This window comes from Pagrus pagrus (assembly GCF_965226575.1).
Source record: "Pagrus pagrus genome assembly, chromosome: 19".
In the NCBI taxonomy this organism is placed as follows: domain Eukaryota; kingdom Metazoa; phylum Chordata; class Actinopteri; order Spariformes; family Sparidae; genus Pagrus; species Pagrus pagrus.
The window spans coordinates 5,718,519-5,738,196 of record NC_140203.1 but is presented as its reverse complement, the minus strand read 5'-3'; the positions used below and the strand labels follow the sequence as shown (position 1 = coordinate 5,738,196).

General features: G+C 40.6%; 3 protein-coding genes across 5 annotated transcripts in view; all 3 read right to left on the bottom strand.

The window, feature by feature from the left end:
- LOC311249016 (electrogenic sodium bicarbonate cotransporter 1-like) overlaps positions 1-1,251 on the bottom strand; it is a 35,481-nt gene extending 34,230 nt beyond the window's left edge. The window contains exon 1 of one of the 3 annotated variants that reach the window (XM_084339674.1): positions 868-1,251. In XM_084339674.1, the coding sequence (XP_084195800.1) occupies positions 868-884 (17 nt within the window). In that variant the 5' untranslated portion in view covers positions 885-1,251. The remainder of the gene's footprint in view (positions 1-867) is intronic. The other 2 variants (XM_084339673.1, XM_084339675.1) reach the window with 2 other exon arrangements.
- Positions 1,252-2,006: 755 nt separating this feature from the next.
- Positions 2,007-7,678, bottom strand: dck (deoxycytidine kinase). Its single transcript, XM_084383116.1, has 7 exons — positions 7,491-7,678; positions 7,054-7,169; positions 5,125-5,318; positions 4,719-4,866; positions 4,461-4,576; positions 4,052-4,151; positions 2,007-2,262 (listed from the first exon to the last, which is right to left on the bottom strand). The coding sequence occupies exons 1-7, from the start codon at positions 7,591-7,593 to the stop codon at positions 2,236-2,238; spliced, it is 804 nt and encodes a 267-aa protein (XP_084239242.1). The 5' UTR covers positions 7,594-7,678; the 3' UTR covers positions 2,007-2,235.
- Positions 7,679-8,587: 909 nt separating this feature from the next.
- LOC311274571 (MOB kinase activator 1B) lies at positions 8,588-18,844 on the bottom strand. Its single transcript, XM_084382370.1, has 6 exons — positions 18,555-18,844; positions 17,171-17,337; positions 14,037-14,130; positions 13,345-13,478; positions 11,636-11,799; positions 8,588-11,516 (listed from the first exon to the last, which is right to left on the bottom strand). The coding sequence occupies exons 1-6, from the start codon at positions 18,566-18,568 to the stop codon at positions 11,439-11,441; spliced, it is 651 nt and encodes a 216-aa protein (XP_084238496.1). The 5' UTR covers positions 18,569-18,844; the 3' UTR covers positions 8,588-11,438.
- Positions 18,845-19,678: the final 834 nt, after the last annotated feature.

Sequence of the window (19,678 nt, the reverse complement as noted above, 5' to 3'; positions counted from 1 at the left end):
CAACCAGTTTTCACAATCAGTACAAAAGACAGAAGAATGAGGAATCAGCTCAGGGTTTTACAGTATCCACTGCCATTGTAAAAGAAGGGTAGGGCTGACACTCATGAAAAGTCCCTCTAGGTTTCAGTGACACTTTAAAGGGTAACTATCAGGCTGATACTGTAAATCCTAACATCTCAGAGGAACTCACACTGGCTGCAGATGAGAATCAAACAGCTGATGAGTTCCAGGTGCATGTCAGGAAACCGCACACCGACTCATGAGCGCGTTTCCGTGTTTGATAGCAACCATTCAGTCTGATTCGCTGCGGCTCTGGCGGCGCGTCATTGCGCAACGTGGACGCACACTATAGCCGAAGTTGAGTGTTGATTTTTTTGGGGTGTCAGCTCGTGGACCACATGGCCCGTGAGCCGCACGCACACGGCTTTATTCACAAAGTTGCACTGGAGACACCTCTCCACCACTTGGCCTGCGCGCCCTGCGTCTCTCTCTAATTGAGACTGACAGCTTCATGGAAAATAGATTACCGGCCGCTCATAGCCACAGCGGTGAGGCAACAGTGTCTTAGTTAACCTGCCAAGGGTGCAACTCCAATGAATGGAAACGTTTAATGGCTTGATAAGAAGCCTGATCAACAGTGCGCTGGAGTGTTACTAGAGGTATGGCACCGTGTGGCGAGATTTACGCACAGAAAGTCATCTAATAAAACCCGACAATACACGTTCCATGTGACTGATATTCACCTGGTCCAACCACCTGAGGAGTAATTCACACTTTTTCCACCTGGGCAGGATGCAGGAAATGCTCTTTACGCATGAACCCCACGCTAAAAGTTGAACAAGGAAAGAGGAGAGATCATAAACTTACTTCTTGTCGGAACTCATGGTGATAAACCTCACAGATGATCAGCAGTCCCTCTGCTCGGCTGAAGTCGATCTTGTATTCTGTGTTTGGAAATCTTCACCCACTCAACACGTCGCGCTTTGTTAACTGGATAAAGAAAGAAGTCGAGGAGCGAGCTGCGGCTATCTGGCTGGAGTGACTTCTCCGACTCTACAAATCAAATTGAACTCGATATCCTCATATCGTGCTGGAGTCTTCCAGATCGCTCCTCGGTGACATGGTGAGGAAAAGTCTCGTTGGCAGCGTGTGGAGAGCCTCTGTGAGCGCAGCGTGTCTTTTTCCATATTTAAAGTGCCATCCCTCCTCCTGCGTGACGCCACAGGAGGGGGTGGAGGTCAGAAAGTTTGTCTTGGGCGGCGCAGCGAGTCCTTCAACTTGACAAGTGTGTATCTATTGTTCACTCTGCATCTGAAAGAGTGACATTAGAGTTTCACTGCATCTATTAATTATGGAGAAAAAAAACATCTACGTATCAAAAAAAAAATTTGTTTTTGGAAGTTCATCCCTTTTATCACTTTTTACAAACATTACTTTAAAACTCCTGCAGAAAATGTGTTTTCATTTGTGGACCTTTGTCACACACGTGCATACAAAGGCTAATCTTGGAGCTTCAGGTGCACTATGTAATTTTGGCAAATAAATATTAATCAGAAGATATGTGGCGGACCCTGCCACCTTTCTAGCCTCAAGTGTTCTTGGGACCTTACTTTCCTCTGAGAACAGCTGGTTCATTCAGTTATGGAAAGAAATGTGTCTGAGTTTGTATGATTACCTCGTTAATATTGTAAATATTACAATCATGAGTTTGAATGTCTTCTCCTAAACTACATAGTGCCCCTTTAAAGCACCTATTTCAGGTGGCTTTAATCAGATCCTATTGGAGCTACCAGGTAAAGGCAAGCTCAGCCGTCAAAAATAGCTGAGTGGACTGCTGTGATGGACAATAGCGACATCTGCTGGAAGAGCTGAGACAACAACACCTGTTGTGATTTTAATACTTTATATGTGGGAAACAATAATCACAGGATCTCTGGACTATAAACTTAATAGATTTTCATGTTGGGATGCTCTTTCTTGTCAGAACGTACTAAACAACGACACAATCAAAGTATTTCAAGTTTATTGTCATTGGAGAATGGACACATTCTCATTTGCACACAAAATATTTATAAATACACAGCAAAAATAAGAAAGCAACAAGCCAGATCATTTATAATGATTGTATAAAACCAAGAGGCATCATTGTTGAGGCATTTCATTGTTTACAAAGTCAAACACATTATCTTCTTCCTCCTGTGGGCACAGATTAGATTTTCCATCACCAGGTGACCTTCACAACGTGCTCAAGAACTCCTTCACCTGAAAAAGAACCACAACAGTCAAGATGTTAGTATCAGCAAATACCAACATCACCAGAAGCCACTAGTTGCTTCTGTCCTGGTGGCACAACTGGAAAAACATGTTGGTGTTCTCACTTTTGAGACACCTTTGAATAAGAGTGAAACCTCCCAAACATAGCACCCGTGTTTACCATCAACCTGAAACCGCTACATAAGCAGCTCTTCAAGACTCATTTCCATCTTTCCCTCAGGTTAATCCTGGGTGTGTAGATGTGTGTGTGTCAGTATCAGAGAGATCACACTCAGCAGTGTGTACAAACTCCCAAAATACAGTCTAAATTATTTATTTCAGCCCTTTATTCCCTTTAACACAGTTTATAAATGTTTTAGAGCTTCAGCAGTGAGTTTGTGTATAAATATGAGTAGGTTAACTTCTTCAGACTACAGTAAGTGCAACACCACTATCAAATACAAATCCCAGGTCTATACAAGTTTATCAGATGTAATGTAGGTGCTAACTACAAACAAAACTCATTACATCATCACAAAACGTGTGTCTTGTCGTAAACATGTATGCAACACTGTGATCCTACCCTCTCACTGAAGTTATATAGTGCAGAAACTAGTGATGGGGGGGCAGAGTGGCTGAGACAGATGCCGGTTTGCCATCACATCTGTTGGACTGGCTCTACTCGTTTTGACTCGTTTTGGGATTTGCATTTCCACCACAACTGGGCTACCTGCTTGAAGGTGTGTTTTAAACCAATGACTCGCTTCCCCACAGTACAATGGAAGAATCACAGAGAACAAAGCGGTGCTAATTCAGTTACAAACAGGTTTCATTTACCATAACTTCTTCACATTAAAAAGGCCCCCAGGTGTTTAGTCATTTAAAAGCTTTTATTATGAAGCAGTATTACAGGAAACGTCGACTAAACATGACTCCTGAAACGGCTGAAAGCAAACAGGATGAAAGAGTAAAACACAGCAGATGTTTGAAAGTACAAACAGGACGAGAGAAACTAAAGAGATTCAGTTGGAAGCCTTAGAAGAAAAAGCTACATAATGTTGCTTCAAATGCTGACAGGGTTATCAACACCCCAAATGACTCACAAGTGGTCCTAACGACTCTGAAACCTGGAGTTCACACATGACCGTAAGACCCTAAAGCCTGCAAAACCCCTCCAGTTGCCTACGATATAGACTTAGAATGACCATGACCTGGATGACTGAGAACTAGTTTCAGTAAACAAAATTACGACACCTTCTGTATAAAAGAGCTGCACACGCTTTGTGCAAAAATTAAATTCAAAGATCAGCCTATCTTTACACTTAGCATAGTGTTGCAGCAGCTGCTCCGAAAAGACTGCCTGTTAGTTCTAGAAGCAACTTGATATCTATTTGTATTAATCCCCCCCCACTTATTTTAAGAAAACAAGACTTTAGGACTCAGCATTACATAATATCTTAAACGGTCCACTTCTGACATTGCAGTATTTTAATATTGCAGCTGTGCAGCAATATATTATGTTCATAATAATTTCATATAATATATTAAAATCCATAAACCAACTAGTGACTATAGCTGTGACATAAATAAAGTGAAAAGTACGATCTTTCCGTCTGAAATCTAGTATTAGGTGGTATTATTAGTGGGTTATTGTACGATAATACAAACATCTCTGTGGGTAAAAAAGGCCGACAGGATGTTTGACTCACATTTCTGCTCCGTGTCCTGTGGGAGTATTTGGATGGAGGCAAATCAGTAAACATTATTTGACCATTTCAAATCTTTAACTGTCACTCACCTTCTCAATCATGTCAGCGCTCTTGGTTTTATTCCCCTTAAAACTTTCATTCACATCCATGGTTAAGATCGGCACGTCACTGAGATACTCAAACTCCATTCTGTGGGCCAGAGGGGACACACGGTTAGTGATGCTGAACAATTCACATCCAGGAAACGGCATTTCATGCTGCTTAACTTATTTTTTCAAAAGATGATGCTCTGTTACTTTATGGGAAACGACCTCATCCAGCCTCATCCGCTTCTTAAAACACATTACTGTGGCAGATGCAGATCACATGCTTCCAAAACCGTTTCAGCCTCAGGTTATTGATTTAATGTGATCTTTTTCTAGTGACCAATATCAGATATAACATCCTGTTCTTTTAAAGATACAAATAGATCTGTTGTCTGTGTCTACATGTGCTCACTTCATGGTCTTGTGCTGCAGCCAGCTCTCGTGCTTAAAGTGGAGCTTCTCCAGATACTCCAGAGGGATGTCTTGCTCTTCTTTTCTGCCTCTCAGGCGCAACCGCTCTAAGCATCTCTACACAGAAGCACACACACAGGGAAATTACTGACATTTCATTTTCTTACGATGAAGTGAAAACCTCTATTTTCCTAAGTAAAATATATCCATTTATGTGCAGCAATACAGTAGTAGAGGCTTGGGAGGGTAGGAGGAGTACCTCTGGTGAAGCTCTGAGGTAGATGATGCCGTCCAGCTCGATGTTTTTGCCAAACTGGTTGTGCAGCCAGCCGTGCCAGTCCTGGTAGACTGACCATTCTGTGTCATTCAGACACTCGCTCTCATAGAGGTTGGCTGCAAAGATGTACCTGGGACACAAGAGGAGGTAATAAGACAAACATTTTCAACTGAAAAAATGGACTGTATCCGTAATTTCCTACTTTCAGTACAAGCTGCATATCTGCATCACTGCTGTCATCTTTCAAAACACGCTTGTAAATTTACAGTTCATGAATGGATCAACAGCCGGGCTGCAGCCACCAATTCATTCATTGCCAATTAAGCTGCTGATTGTTTTTTTCTAATAACTATAATGATTTTCATAATATTTAGATGTTGCTCGATACCTGTCACTGTAGATGGAGCGCTCGAAGAACTGCACAGGATTCTCAGCCTCTCGGAGCTTCCCATTGGCTGACCTGATCTGAGCACGCACCCGGCTGATACAGGCGTAGCTCTGGAAGGTGTAGGCCCACCTCTCCGGCTTCTCATACATCATCTGAAGCACGTTCCCCCCACTCCTCTGAGATGTGGTCAGCTCCTAGAACAGAAGGGATGATGGCGATTTTAAAACTGTGTCTTCACTTGATACTTCCCCATTGGGATCAATAAATCTCTTGCAATTATATATTCGTTATGTGCAGTCCAAGTATTTGAAAAGCATCACACTGATTAAATCTGGTACTTAATAATTTACGGTGTCTGACATTTATAGACTGAGGTTTGAAGACAGTTTATCAAGCCCTTAGGCGACATAAATGTCATCTGTACTGACATGTTGAATGTACTTTATACAAAGCTGCAATTAAAAATGATCCTTATTATTAATCTGCCGTTTATTTTTTCAATTAATCATTTAGCCTACAAATTGTCAGAAAATAGTGAAACATTCTCAGTGTAACTCCCCACAATGTTATTTTGATGACATCCAAGACCAATAATGAAGACCGTCTTATCTTAAACTCTCTCAGTCCATAAAAAAGGGAAAAGCCCATAAACCATCAATTTTTTCCAACTTCCACCTAGTTCCTTATGAACAGCTACATCACAGTCTCATGATCAGCAGAGGGCGCATGATCAAACTACAGCAGTTGCACAGAATATATGCAACAGCCTTGTTAGAGGACTCAGCAGTTGCACATACTGATAATACCCCTCTACTATCATTTTACACTGTGCTTAACAGTGTACAGTGCAGTATACAGTATACAGTATCATCCTGCACAGTCAAGAACTGTACTGACAAAAAAAAAAAATAGATTTTGGTTTTCCTAGGTTTTTACTAGCTTACATGAAAAAAGGGGGGAAAAAAACACATGAATTTTCAGTAAAACTATTGGAAATAATCAGAAAGATTTAGAAATAGATGAATAATTTGATTTACGAAGCAAAAGAGGCCAACAATTCTCTCGATCCGGCTCCTCAAATGTTTGTCTGCTGCTTTTCTTTTTTTTCCTCTCCCCATGACAATGAACTGGACATTTTTTTCCAGACAAAATAAATATGTATACTTTTAATTGTGATTGGCATTTTCCCCCATTTTCTAATGTTTAAGACACTAAACTATTAAAATCAAGGAAATAACTTACAGATCAGTTGATAATGAAAACATCTGTTAGTTCCAGCCCTCCATAAACGACTGGTCCCCAACAGAGTACACTTGTGCAACATAATGAAATCTGCTTTCACTATACAATGTATACATATGTCCAAATGACTTTAATCCAGTTGTTTAAGCATTTTATCATCATGAGAGAGACTAAGCCGTCATGATATAGTATTATACTGTATGATATGCTTCAAAATGCTCATATATGGGTGTGCTGAACCACTGAAACTGAGCCCATGGGTGAGGCCAGGCCTGCAGTTGTGTGGGAGGTTAGAGATGTCTGCCCCATGATGGCATGTTCATCTGTCCAGTGTGGGACCATCTGTTGCTCTGGATGTGAGCTGGTGACCAGTGACCAGTGCAGATATATGGACAGATGGCAGCTGCGCTCTAAATACAGCCGAAGACTCTCCCAGTCATCTTAACGTGTGCTGTGCATGCTGAGCCAGAGCAGAGAGGATTGGAGGATCTTATTCCTCTGACGCGCCGAACTCCATAAGGAAATTTGTGATTTATGGCGCTGGCTGATAGATGCTTAGATGCTTGAGCTGCAGCCATTCACGGCGTTTTTCTAAAATAAATAGATGTTTATGGGTGTCAGCTGACAGGCCGAATTAAGGCCAGTATTTAAAAATGCAGGAATGTGAGTGTACAGTATGTAAAATACCTCAAAGTCACTGCCTTTTGTTTGGACATTGCACCATCTGGCGATTGGCTCTGGTACCACCTCCCAGTCCCCGCTCTCCTGCTCCAAAAGGCGCACAAAGGTAGACTTGCCAGCCGCTGAACACAAAGGATTCAGACATTTAAATTAAATGACATCTAATAAAAAGTCACCTAGCTACAAATATGAATGCTTTATTAGCTACCGAGTGTGCAAGCTAATAAATTAGTGGAGGTAGTGACAGTAGTCTGGCATTTGGCGGTAAGATTTTAATGGTTACAAATTTCGACTAATAAAAGAGTCATAACTATGAAATCATGGCCTAAAGATTGTTAAATCTGTCTAACGTACCACCTGGTTGTGGTTAAGGCTTTAAGCTAGCTAGCTTATTCTGTGATATTTCGCTTTTTTCCCCCCAAAACAGATGCAGCTGCACTCACCGATATTTCCCTCGATTGATATCCGCTTTATCCTCCTTTCCATCGAGTCGTTCATCGAGTCGTTCAGCGGCTCAGGGCAGGGCCTCTTCGGAGTAAAAGACATTTTTCAGCTAATTAATGTTTTTTCTTGATTAAAGCGGCCGCTGCAGCTGCTGCACGTCTCCCTGTAGTTTGAAGTTTGGCGGTAACAGATGTCAGGAAGTGGCGGTTTGCACAGATGTGACTCCGCCCCCCGGAAGTAGCAGCTGCTGGAGGAAGTATTGACAGTAGCGCACTGTAAAAGTACTCTATTACAAGTTAAAGTACTCCATTACAGGTTAAAGTACTCCATAACAAGTACAAGCCCTGCATAAAATTATAGTCAAGTAAAAGGACATTAGTATTAGCAGCAACATGAAGCCTAGTTAAAGTAAAAATACTTATTATGTATGTTTAAGCAGTACTTAAAGGATAGCTCCACCAATTTTACATTAAAAATGTGGTTACAGGTTTTTGGGGAGTACTGCTCCAGATGTGGAAGTAGTATATATTTATTTTTGGCACAAGTTGCATTGTGGATAATGTAGGCACCAGGTTTTGAAAAGGAATAAGACTATGTGGAATATAAACAATAAAAAGGTGAGATCTCTGGTTTAGCTGAATCAATTTTGATCATTTGTCCATAATGAGTCCAACAGTGTTATAGAGCGCTGCAGTCACGCCCCGTCCGGTTTCCCCCATGGGACCTTATTTCTGATAAACAAAAAAAGCCAAAACAACAACAGCAAACAGCCCTTCAGGGGGACCACCACTTAAGTTTCGTAAGTAAGAGTTAATTTTAAGAAATGTCCATAATTGATAATCAGATGGCTTAACAGTCAATTATCAGCTAATCATTAATAATATGTGACATATGTTGGATGTTTTCTCATTAAACAGTGGAGTGAAAAGTCCCCATTTTTCCTGAAATGTTTTACAGGAGTATAAAGTAGCACAGAATAGAAATACTAAAATAAAAGTACAAGTACCTTGACTGAAGTACTGTACTTTAAAGAAAGTAAATGCACTTTCACACCTGTCTGCACTGAGCTCACACAACACAATAAACATACAATGGATTCAAAGAGTCAAGACCACCTTTATTTGCCTTGTAAACAGCATAAATCAATTCAGTAGCATTGAAAACCCCTACCAAGCCATTATTTACAAACATTTCATCAATTATTACGGTCGAGGAGGAAAAACTGTAGGCAATAGGCTATGTTACGGGCATTTCATTAGGATGAGATGCTTTCAGGATGACTGATTTTTCTATTACATTTTCAGATATCTGGTGAGCAGTAACATTCATAATAGCTAGCTAAGGAAGTGGGGAAAAAAATAGATACTCAACAATTAAAAACAAACAAAATTTTAATATCCAAATAAGGGAAGGAGGGGAAGCAGCCTCTAAAAAGACTCGATGCATTCTTTAAAACCAAAAGCTACCACTCCATGCTCGCTGAAAAGTATTTTTAAGACAGGTCTAACCCTCAGTATTTACATGTGTGCATTGAAGTATTACACCTCTCTGACAAGTTTCAGATAAGAAGATATATAAAATGTTTTTGAAACCAAACCTGAAAGAGAAGCAACTCTATTTCTATCAAACACCAGAATTTAAGCACTATAGGAGGAAAATCAATATTAGATAAAGAACGAATGAGCCAACTGGTAACCCTTTTTAGTGTTTCATGTCAATTATTGCATAGTAAACTACACTTTGAGATTGGGGAGGGTACATGCATCTGCTGTTTGAAGCACAGCAACAAACAACCATACGAAAGCATAAGAAATCTCACTTGTGCCTTATCATAGCCAATTTCAGCGGAGGTTAAGCAATTCAACATTCATTTGGGGGAAATATATGAGGGAGGAAACTATAATGATCAGTCACATGACACAGCTTCTCACAAAGCACAGTCTATGCAGTATAAACATTCAGGCGAGAGAGGTCAGGAAAATTGTTCAAAGTGCTTTATGGCTCGTGACATAACAAGGGACGCAGCAGAATCCGATTCAAAATGCTTGTATTTTTTTCAAAACAGTGGAGGTTGTGACTTTAAACACAGGTCTCTACTTCTATTTATATACAATTTAAAGGGGCAGTTCACCCCCAAATCAAAAAAACATGTTTTTTCTCTTACTTATAGTGCTATTTATCCATCTAGATTGTTTTGGTGCGAGTTGCAGCGTGGCTGTAGAAATGTCTCCCTTCTCTGGAATATGACAGAATCAGATGGCTGTTGTTTTGCATTTTATCGCTCGGTGCAAGACATTGACAGCTGTTTGCAGAATTTGAGTGATAAGGAAGCACAAAGGAAATGATACAGTGTCCTCACAGTACATGACTTTGGTCAAAGTTTCTTAGCATCAGCCCAGTGTTTACTTTTGTAAGCAATGTTTCAGCATCGTATGACATCAACTGGTGTACCAACATTTTCGGACTTTCCGAGGTTGTTGTTCCCACGTGAGAGGGCGTTCTACTCAATGGACGAGGTATGTAAACAAAAACTGCTTCCTCCTCGGCTCCCTTTAGCTAAGTTGGTTAGCTTAGTTAACTATCCCCCTGACCATGATTGGATGCAAGCGGTGATGTTTGGCAGGTGTAGTTTTGTGGAAAGGAAAAATAGTTCTGACATTTAACTGCTCACAACAAGGTCTGTGGATTATATAAATGACTGCGTCAGGATTTTTTGGCGCTTTGAGCACCACAAGTCGAGTGCCACCTAGTTTCACTATATTCATGAGAAGGCAGACACCTTTATGGTCAGTATCTCCATAACTCAGCAACTCACACCAAAACAATCTAGATGGATAATTAGCATTAAGGGTAAGAGGAAAAATATGTATTTTTGATTTGGGGGTGAACTGTCTCTTTAAGGTTTTAGATCCCTCGAAGACTTTTCCTAAAATTCGGTTTCTATTTCAAGTTTTTAGGGGGAAAATAACTAGCACACACAAACATGTCACTAGAAAAAGCTAAAAGTTTAGTTAATTTGAGTCCCTGCTACAACATGACAATATTCTAGCCTCACTTCTATATCCTTCAACACATTCATTTATCATAACCTGCACAGAACACTTGGTAAAGAGACTTTATAACTAAATAAGGAGAAGGTTGATGAGTAGTATGGTTTTACAGAGAAAATACTTTCTAAACCAAGTTACAGTAGAAATTTAAAAGTGGTGTAAGAGGGAATTAAGAAGCACAGAAACTTAAAGGGAGGTGAGGTGGAAAATGTAATGTTTAGTCAATCGAGTTAGTGGTATATGGCCTTTATCGTCTTACAGTTCTCACTGTTGATATAGGGCAATTATGAGCCATGCTAGGCACTTAGGGTTCTTTTGTAGTGACAGATGTGGGCTGTTACAGATGTAGACAGTAGTAGTCTGCAACCCAGATCCTTCTATGTAGCGTAATGACTAAAATGAGGAGCTTCTGTCGTTAAACAGACTAAAAGGCTGGCTTAAATACTCGCACCGACACCAACAACGCCCTCCTATAATGATACAGCAACTTTGCTCACACGCTTTTCTTCCCTGCGCGTCCAAGAGCGTGGAAATGCCTCCTGTAGCCATAAATCCAAGTGAAACAAAGAAATCTGTGCAGCGTAATAGAAAACTAATGAACATATTTCTATATTATCCTTAATGTCAGCCCTGACTGAATACTGGGGATCTTTACATACAGCTAAGAACATCTTCTCCAATATGTTAATCTGTGGTTTGTTCAATTAAGTGTGTAATCCCTGATTGCATTAGTCCTGGTGCCATAAACCTATCAAGACCCTTCCTTCTTCCTGGCCTTATTAAAAACATTTCCCCAAATGGAAATATAGTATATATACTGCATACATACAGCCAGGGTGGGGGTGGGTATCTGTGCAAAAACTAGAAGACCAATAAAATAAAGGATTACAATGCTGTTTATCTATCCTTGGTTGTCAGTTTTTCAATCAGCTCCTGTAGTGGGACCAGCTCTTTCCTGTCAATGAGGTTGAACTCCTGAAAAAGACAAAAGAAAGATTTCTCACTTTATGCTGCATGTTTTATTGCCAACATACAGTATAACTCGAGTAAGAGACACTGAAAAAGTTGGTATTTAAATGTCAGAGATTCTATACCTGAACAAAAAAGATGAAGTGTTTGAACGACGTGTTGAGGTGGGCCTCCTCTTGCAGCTGCATGACAGAGTCAAAGTGCTGGTGGTAGATGTGAGCGTAGACTCTGAACAGCCGCTTCAGGATGGTCTTGGCCACCGACATAAAGTTTCGCTTGAAGGGGACACCTTGGGAACAAGAAGGAAAAGCTGTTATTCAAACATACAGCCAAAGATAAATAGTAGATAGGACAGTCATTGAGTAAATGGCTTCATGGAAACACTTTCAGATAAAAGGGGTCTTTAAGATTTTTAGAGCTTCAGAATCCAAAAATATTACTGATATTTCACAAACTAGTGTTGTCAAAAAGATGTATACACCAGTATACACGCACATTATTTTTTTAAAGGCTTGATCTAACAAGAAAAAAAGAAATGTGTCTAAAGAAAAAAAGTGTGATATTTAATGGCTACTACAGTTATTCTGCTGATCTCTGCTACGAGCCAAGAAGACACATGCATTAAGTCAATCCATCTTCATCTCACTGTTAATCTCAATAAGCCCCGAACGCTCAGAGCAATGAAGAAAGATGCAAGTACAGCATGTTCTCTGGATTGCCAATGCCTTCGCAGGCAGGCCACAGCACGATTTAAGGGAAGTGCAAACAATCATGACTGCAGCACAGAACCACATCACTGTAACTATGTTGGTTCATCTGTAGGTGGGAAATTCTGATGGATTTACAACAGCACTGCTGTCTACACCACAGACTGTGCAGTTCTCTATGATTCAGTGTTCAACGTTTAGGGAGTGCAGACGCCTGGAAGAGAGCTTCTTCCTGTAGGGTACACAGCAGAGCTACAGTAACCTACAGTACAACTCAATTATTCAAAGGGAGCGGGTGACAGACAGGACAAGGAGCTCTTTAATTAAAGCTAAAACACAGAGCTGGACATGCATGTTGTCCACTCTTCTACATATTTTGTTCATTCAGAAAACAAACCTGACCATGCCTGGAGTCTGAAGCACACTCCAGGTGAGCACCTTTAGTCATTGCTCCTACCACTGAGATGTACTTCAGGATGGATGAGGCATTTATTTGTGCTGGCTGCCATCCACCCCTATTAAAGCTCCACCTTTGATGGCACAAGCCTCTGCTAGTAGGGAAGCTGAGAACAGAGTTGGTATTTATGTAAATTGCAGCTGCACAGCACAGTAAACTCCGACAATTTCAATATGGATGTATTTGTGAAATATTCCATGGATTCGTAAATAAGCAAACAGACGATATTTTCATGTGCTTTCCTGCTGACGACCTAGAAGATGTCCCCTCGGGAATTATAATAATGATAATAACAACAACAATCTATCCACTTATGTAGTATTTTTTCCCCCTTTCCGCGTCACACAGCTTCAACTTTATTGCATCTAAAATTCAATTAGCATTGCAAGCTATATAACTGTACGCTCCCTCCAAGTTTCATCAGTTTATCTACAGGTATAATTTACATTTTATTAGTTTTAACATCCATTCACTTTGCATGGCAGTTGAATTCCCCAGACTACAGCTGTTGGGTTAAACTGCCAGCAGACATCTGATCATTAGTCATTCAGCAGGTGTAAGAAAGCTGCTTTTCTTTAGAGCTGATTACTAACAGAAACCACATAAACACATAAAACCCACACACAACAGACAGCTTCGACAGGAGAGAGAAACGGGAGATGAGGCATACCGATCTTTGAAGGGAACAGTGTCTCATCGTCCAGCTGGTCTTGCACCCAGGTCATGAGGTAATCGATATACTTGGGAGCAGAGCATTTGATGGGCTTCTTGATGTTGGTTCCATCAGCCCAATGGTACTCGTACCTACAGAAAACACAGATAGAAGATATCTTATATTGAAAATACTTATGGATTCCATCAAGTTCATGTCAGACAACAGATCCACATTCAGTACGGAGACTCACTGCAAATTCAATTTAACAGAGCAGTGTTTCTCGTTCATTGTCCATCTAGCTTCGCACTTGCTCACCACGGATGCCATTTAATGTACAACAAAACAGTTTCTCATTTTCAAGAGGCTGATGCAACTCACCAAGCACATCTTTCTCATAAAGATCCTTTTAACCTTGCAGGAGCCAATCTAAATCTTGTGAGCTCAGTTTTTCCCTGAGAGATACTAACATTTAAAACATCCACTGAGAATGAAATGAGCCTGGCAGCAGGAGGCCAGACTACTGATTAAGGCAGGCAGGTAGGTGTTTTACATTATCACAGCAACAATGCAAGCAGCATTATGAATTTAATTATATTTTAATCATCCCCTCCCCCGCCTCTTCCTCATGCCCCCGCTGAGCCTTGAGAGACGAAGATGAGGTGGTTTTATTAGACTATAACCTCACAGATCTACAACGATGAACTTACTTAGGACCAGCAGACATGACTGGACAGCTTTCCTCTGTGCAAAAATCTGTGATGGTGCCGTACAGCATGTTGATCTGGTTGAAGAAATCCACAGCTGAAAAGAAAGAAAAAAGAAAACATATTTAAATCAAGAATAGATGAGACCAAATACCATGTGTGAGCACAAATAGCTGGCATCAAGTTTCCCACAGCCCTCCACGCCCCCAACCCTGCTTCACAGCCCAGTTCAAACTGTAGACCAAGACACTCTCCAGTTATCTGCAACAAAATGCGTTATCACTCATTCCCAGCGGCATACAGCCAACACTGGCTTTCGTTCAGTTGGAGATATCTATTTAAAGTGTTGGCAGAGTTGGTGTTCTTTTTGCTAAACTTACGGAAAAAAAAATCTCACATAAAAAAGACACACTGAACAGCTGATGTCTTGTGGAAGGGAGCTGTACAAAAGGTGATCAACGAAGATATATTTGTCCAAAGCGTTTGTATTCATGACCGGTTCAAGGCTTGACAGTAACTTAAAATTGGACACTGTCAAGTTAACTGCCTTCCACGTGATTGTTGAACTGCAAGTCCTCACGACATTTTTTAAAGTTAATGTGAAGCTTGATCACGACCAGTGTGGGAGAGAATTGAGGATTATTTGAATAATACAGAAAAATGCATTTTCAAGGCAAGACCCTGCTAAATTATCTTATTTAACTTCTGACTGTCTTTTCATGTCAGATGCTTCCTAAAATGGCAAACAACCACTTGTTGGGAGAAGGAAAGCATGACATATACAGATATATCATGTGAATAAATTAAAAGGGAAACTTTTATTACCGACTATCGGCCATAATACAGACAAAACAAACTGGTATCAAAGTGTCGATGAAGGCCAACCGTTACTTTGCCTCACATAGCTTGCATCTCGGCCAAAAAGCTGCATTTGAACAAAATGCAAAGACTAGAGCCGACGGCCAACTAGCTTGTACGTTCTGCACTTGTGTGAGAGGAAATACCTCTCCATACCACCAGGTAGCAGTGGTCTGTATTCATCAGGAAGAAAACCACAAACTGCGGATAAACAAACCGTTGTCGCTAAAACAGCCTTTGCCAACCATTCTCACACCACAATCGCAAATACAGCCACTTTTTATCGAGAATATGTTTGGTAAAAAGTTGCAAAAAGCACTGGTGGAGAGGTGGGGGTGGAAAAAAGTGAGAAATGGGTGAAATCATGGATACGACAGGGGCTTGGGAACTTTTTCTAAAATACAAAAATGTGATATAGGACACCGATAATTTCACATGAGAAGCAAGTAGTTCTTAGTTATTGGTATCAGATGGAAAAATTCAATATTGTGCATTCACAGTTGGGTGAACATAAATATATCTGGCTGCAGTCTCTGCCGTGCTCTCAGCTGATCAACGCGTTGCCATGACAGGCGGCAAAGTCGTCACCATGACAGATTTTCCTGGAGCCAAGACTGAGCTAGACGTGTATGCAAAGAGACAGCAGAGCCACAGAACATCAGAGACGCTCAGGCGACAAAGATTGTATTGCAAGGATTGTTGAGTCACTATAAAGCACAAACCACTGGTGGCTTATTGCTTCACGTGCTACCACATAATTCTTGGGCCGGGTAATGAATCAAGAGTTACTTTCAATTATTATTTTGGCTTCCAACAGTTATGAAAACAATATAAATGAGATTAAATGATTATTTTTGATGAGTTCTGTTTCACAATCAAGCTCTTGTTTTGTCTTGTGTTATAAATCCAGCACACCCCTCTCCTGAACAGCGTTCACCCCTCCCTAAAAGCCTAAACTCACTCTCAGCCAGGCTGTGGCATGTTTAGTTCAACTCAAGACGAGATGAGAAGCCTTTGGTCAACAAGAAAGATAAAAAAAAACCCTTTCAGCTGTAACACAGGAAGATAACACGACTTTTGCACTAGAGCTGCAAATAAATTGCAAACTATTTTTCAAGCGAAGATGACAAACATTTGCTGGTTGCAGCTTCTTAATACACAATGAACTCACAGTGGGAGAGCAGTATCAAATAAATCTGAACACATCTATTGAATAAATTCATGATGTTTCCAAAGTCAATGAGTAATGGTGTTCAAAAATCATGATTCCAGTATTGAACACATTTTTCATCATGATTTATGTCGTAGTCGAGCAGCCTCATCTGTCACATGGCTTCTTAAAAAAAATCAAGTGAACTGCTTCTCGTGAACAGACATCATGAGGAAAGTCGTAAAAACCTGGTGTTGGGAGAAGTTATTCTAACTTCCCTTTATTGTGCAAGTTAGAACAGCTCACACAGCAGTGACTAACATCCATCCATTTCCACTAACCTTTTATGAAACTGGAGAGTACAGGGATTGGAACGATGACTGACACAGCCAAGACGTCTCTCGGGCAAAAACTCAAAGCTAGAGGACGCCTGAACTTGTCAAGTAAACAGAGGAGATAATAGCGGATACATGCAGTCAGTCTGCTTAAATTTCCATGCTCTTGTGCTACAAAGGGATTCCAAAATGCATCACGACGTTTGAAGACCAGTGCAATACAGTCCACCCACGTCAACTGCAATTAACTTCAAGAGCATCAAATGTCAGCAAGACAGCAAAATTAAGAGAAAAAACTAACTTAATGATGCATCCAATGCCTTTCTTTGTGTCCTGCATCTATTTGGTCAAATCAGAATTCAAAACATTACCACTTGACTGCCGTAAAAAGACTTAAAATAAAAACTTAATTCAATTCCAATCTCAAAACCCTGGAGGGCACTCTGACGCAAGAGGATATTAATCTTCTACTGACCGACCACTTGTCTCAATTTAGACCTAAGTAAACAAGGCTCTCGGAGCACAGACAATAAAGTCTATTTAACATTCACAGTGGTTTTTCCAGCATGAATGCACGCGGTCTTTAGAGGGAATGCCAAGATCTTACAGCGTGATAGTTCACCCTCAACTGATTCTTGATGTGGAGTAATTGAGATTTCAGGAACAGAGGTACTGAGAAGCATGCAAATAAAGAAACCGAGAGGAGGGTGACCGTTAAAATAAAAGGAATACCAGGAATCTGAAGTTAAAAAGGTGCATCAAGGAAGGGGGGGAAAGGTAAAACTGGTGCTTACTGTTGACTGCGACCCACTCATTTAGGTCTTCACCCTCGGGCAACATGACAGCCATACGCAGGTTTCCACTTCCCAGCGTAGCCTCTGCATGTTTCAACAGCTCGTACTGGTGAGAACCCTCCGGGATATTCTTCTTGGGCTTGAACGTCTTGGATGAGCGGCTTCCACTGTGAGTCACATTTCAAAGAGGAAGACAAACGGTGCGATAAACAGCGAGGCAGATAAGATGATGACAAACCGTGAGCTCACACAGCAGCCCCTTGGTGAGGGACTTTTGCAGACAAAAAGTCATGATCTTGACAGAAAAAAGAAAGCGTTGAGCTCTCGTTGACTTGATGGGTTTGGCAGATTCGGGGTGGAGGAGCCAGAACAGTATGTCTATCTGTGTGTTTAATGAGGTCATTTGGTGAGGTGCAGTATTCAATCACTCTCACTGCCCAATTAAACAAGAATTTATGAGAGTCACAACATGGTGGGTCACACACTTATACAGCTATTCATTCAATCAGAGCATTAACATCATCTATATCATTAAATATCATTTTATATTTTATTTTATAAGCAAGAGAAACTTATCTTTTTGTGACAGAAGACTGGTTGAACCAGATACCTAGACCTTGCAATAAAATGTTGTCCATGTCCTGAAATGTGCTTTTGGTAGCATTAAACAATTAGGAATCAACAATAGCTGATCAAAAAATGCCTGATTATACACATTAAAAGGAGGCTTTTCTGTGTAGCTCTTAGGAAATGTCAGAAGACTCCTTCATTAAGCTAGTCAAACTTAAAGTAAAAAGAGGTAACCTATAAAACTCAGTGTTTTTACTGTTTTTTTATAGCTCATCTCTTCATCCCTTTACCTAAAAAGACGCGCATTTAAGTTGATGTCCACCCTCTAATGTCGTCCACAAACAGACATTTTCTGTAGCTAGCTGAAAAATAATCGACAGGTCGTGTTTCTTTGATGAAATACTGGGTTAAAGATGGCCTGGTGGTGCGTACTGTCACATCGAGGCTGGATTAGCCCGTGGCAACAAAGTGTTCACGCCAGCAAATATCCAGGCCGGACTGTGAGCACCTCACAGTTAACAAATTACCCTAGCATCGTTGCTGTGTATCTTCAAGCTCTAAGGCAGAACATATTAGAAGGTATTCATCGATTACAAATAATCTTCTGTCGATGCGAGTGTTAATCTTCATAATAATACACAGAAAGCAAAGCAAATCACATTAGACATTCGGAGCTGAATCCAGGAAGTAGTCCCGTCCCGTATTATGCTATGGCTAGCCAGCTAGCTCTGCTACGCAGAAACCGCTGAGGTTTTCCGAATACAAAGCTAAATGACAAGGTAAAATAAGCATTAAAGATTCAGTCAGCACTCACAATAGGAGGTTCATGTTTCCTCGGTTGGCAGAAAATAACTGCCCTGGCAAAAAGCTGACAAGCAGAGTGGAGGCAGACCGAAGGGGTTGTTTGTTCAAACTCCTCCTCGCACGTCCGCGGGTTCCTCTCGGGCTTCCGCAAACGGTCCTGGTGTAAAATACAAATTAAATATGACTCCACTAGAAATATATACACCTTAGTGTTAAAGGAAATAAGTGACTTGTACAGGCAGACTGGTCCACTGGATGCTGCTCTGTACGCTGAGAGGCAGCAGCGCACTGAATGTAGTGCTCACTTCTTCACCTGACGCTCCACGGCGGATCACACGCACTTCTGCCTTGTGCTGCCACCCAGTGGACAGAAATGGTCAGCACCGCAGTTTGATTTTAAAACAATTTTAATATCTATATTTTCCTATTCATTGTTATTTTTTATTTCTTTTTGGATTACTTTCATTTTAACTGCTTCAAATAATGAGCTAACTCCCCACTGTTAATTTCAGAAAACTGAAAGTAATGTAATAAGTCGTGAACTGAAGTAGGAATTCGCTGTCTCTTTCCACAGATCATCAGTATGATGAGCAGTTTAATCAGTCATATTGTGTCACTAACCTTGTAACACTAAAATATCCACTGATTTACAAATGATAGCTCAAACATTAACATTTTAAAACACACACTTTGTTTTGACAGGCACATATCATACACCATTGTCAGTGTAAATCGACCACCAATACATACTATAATCTTTCATAATTTTATGCAAAACATAGTATATGTTTACTAAATCTGTTTCTGTTGTAAATCCTGTTATGTTGTATTTGTGAAGTAAAAAAAACTGCCGCTAGATGTCACTGTTTTACGTTTACTCTCATTATGAAATGGTCTTGAACACAACAGTGACATCACAAGGCTTACAGTTCAAGCGAGTCGTGCTGCCTTCACGTGCTGCCGGAAATATGCGTTCAAAACCTTTCTCCCGTCTTTCACAGCCACTCTGTCTTTGACGGTTTGAACATGTCATACTTGCGAAAGCCTCTGACATCCGTGCGTAGGAGGTGGGTTATCATTTAGTTATTTATATTTACCTTTACTATAGTTCTTTATGTACTCTCTCTCTGTTTG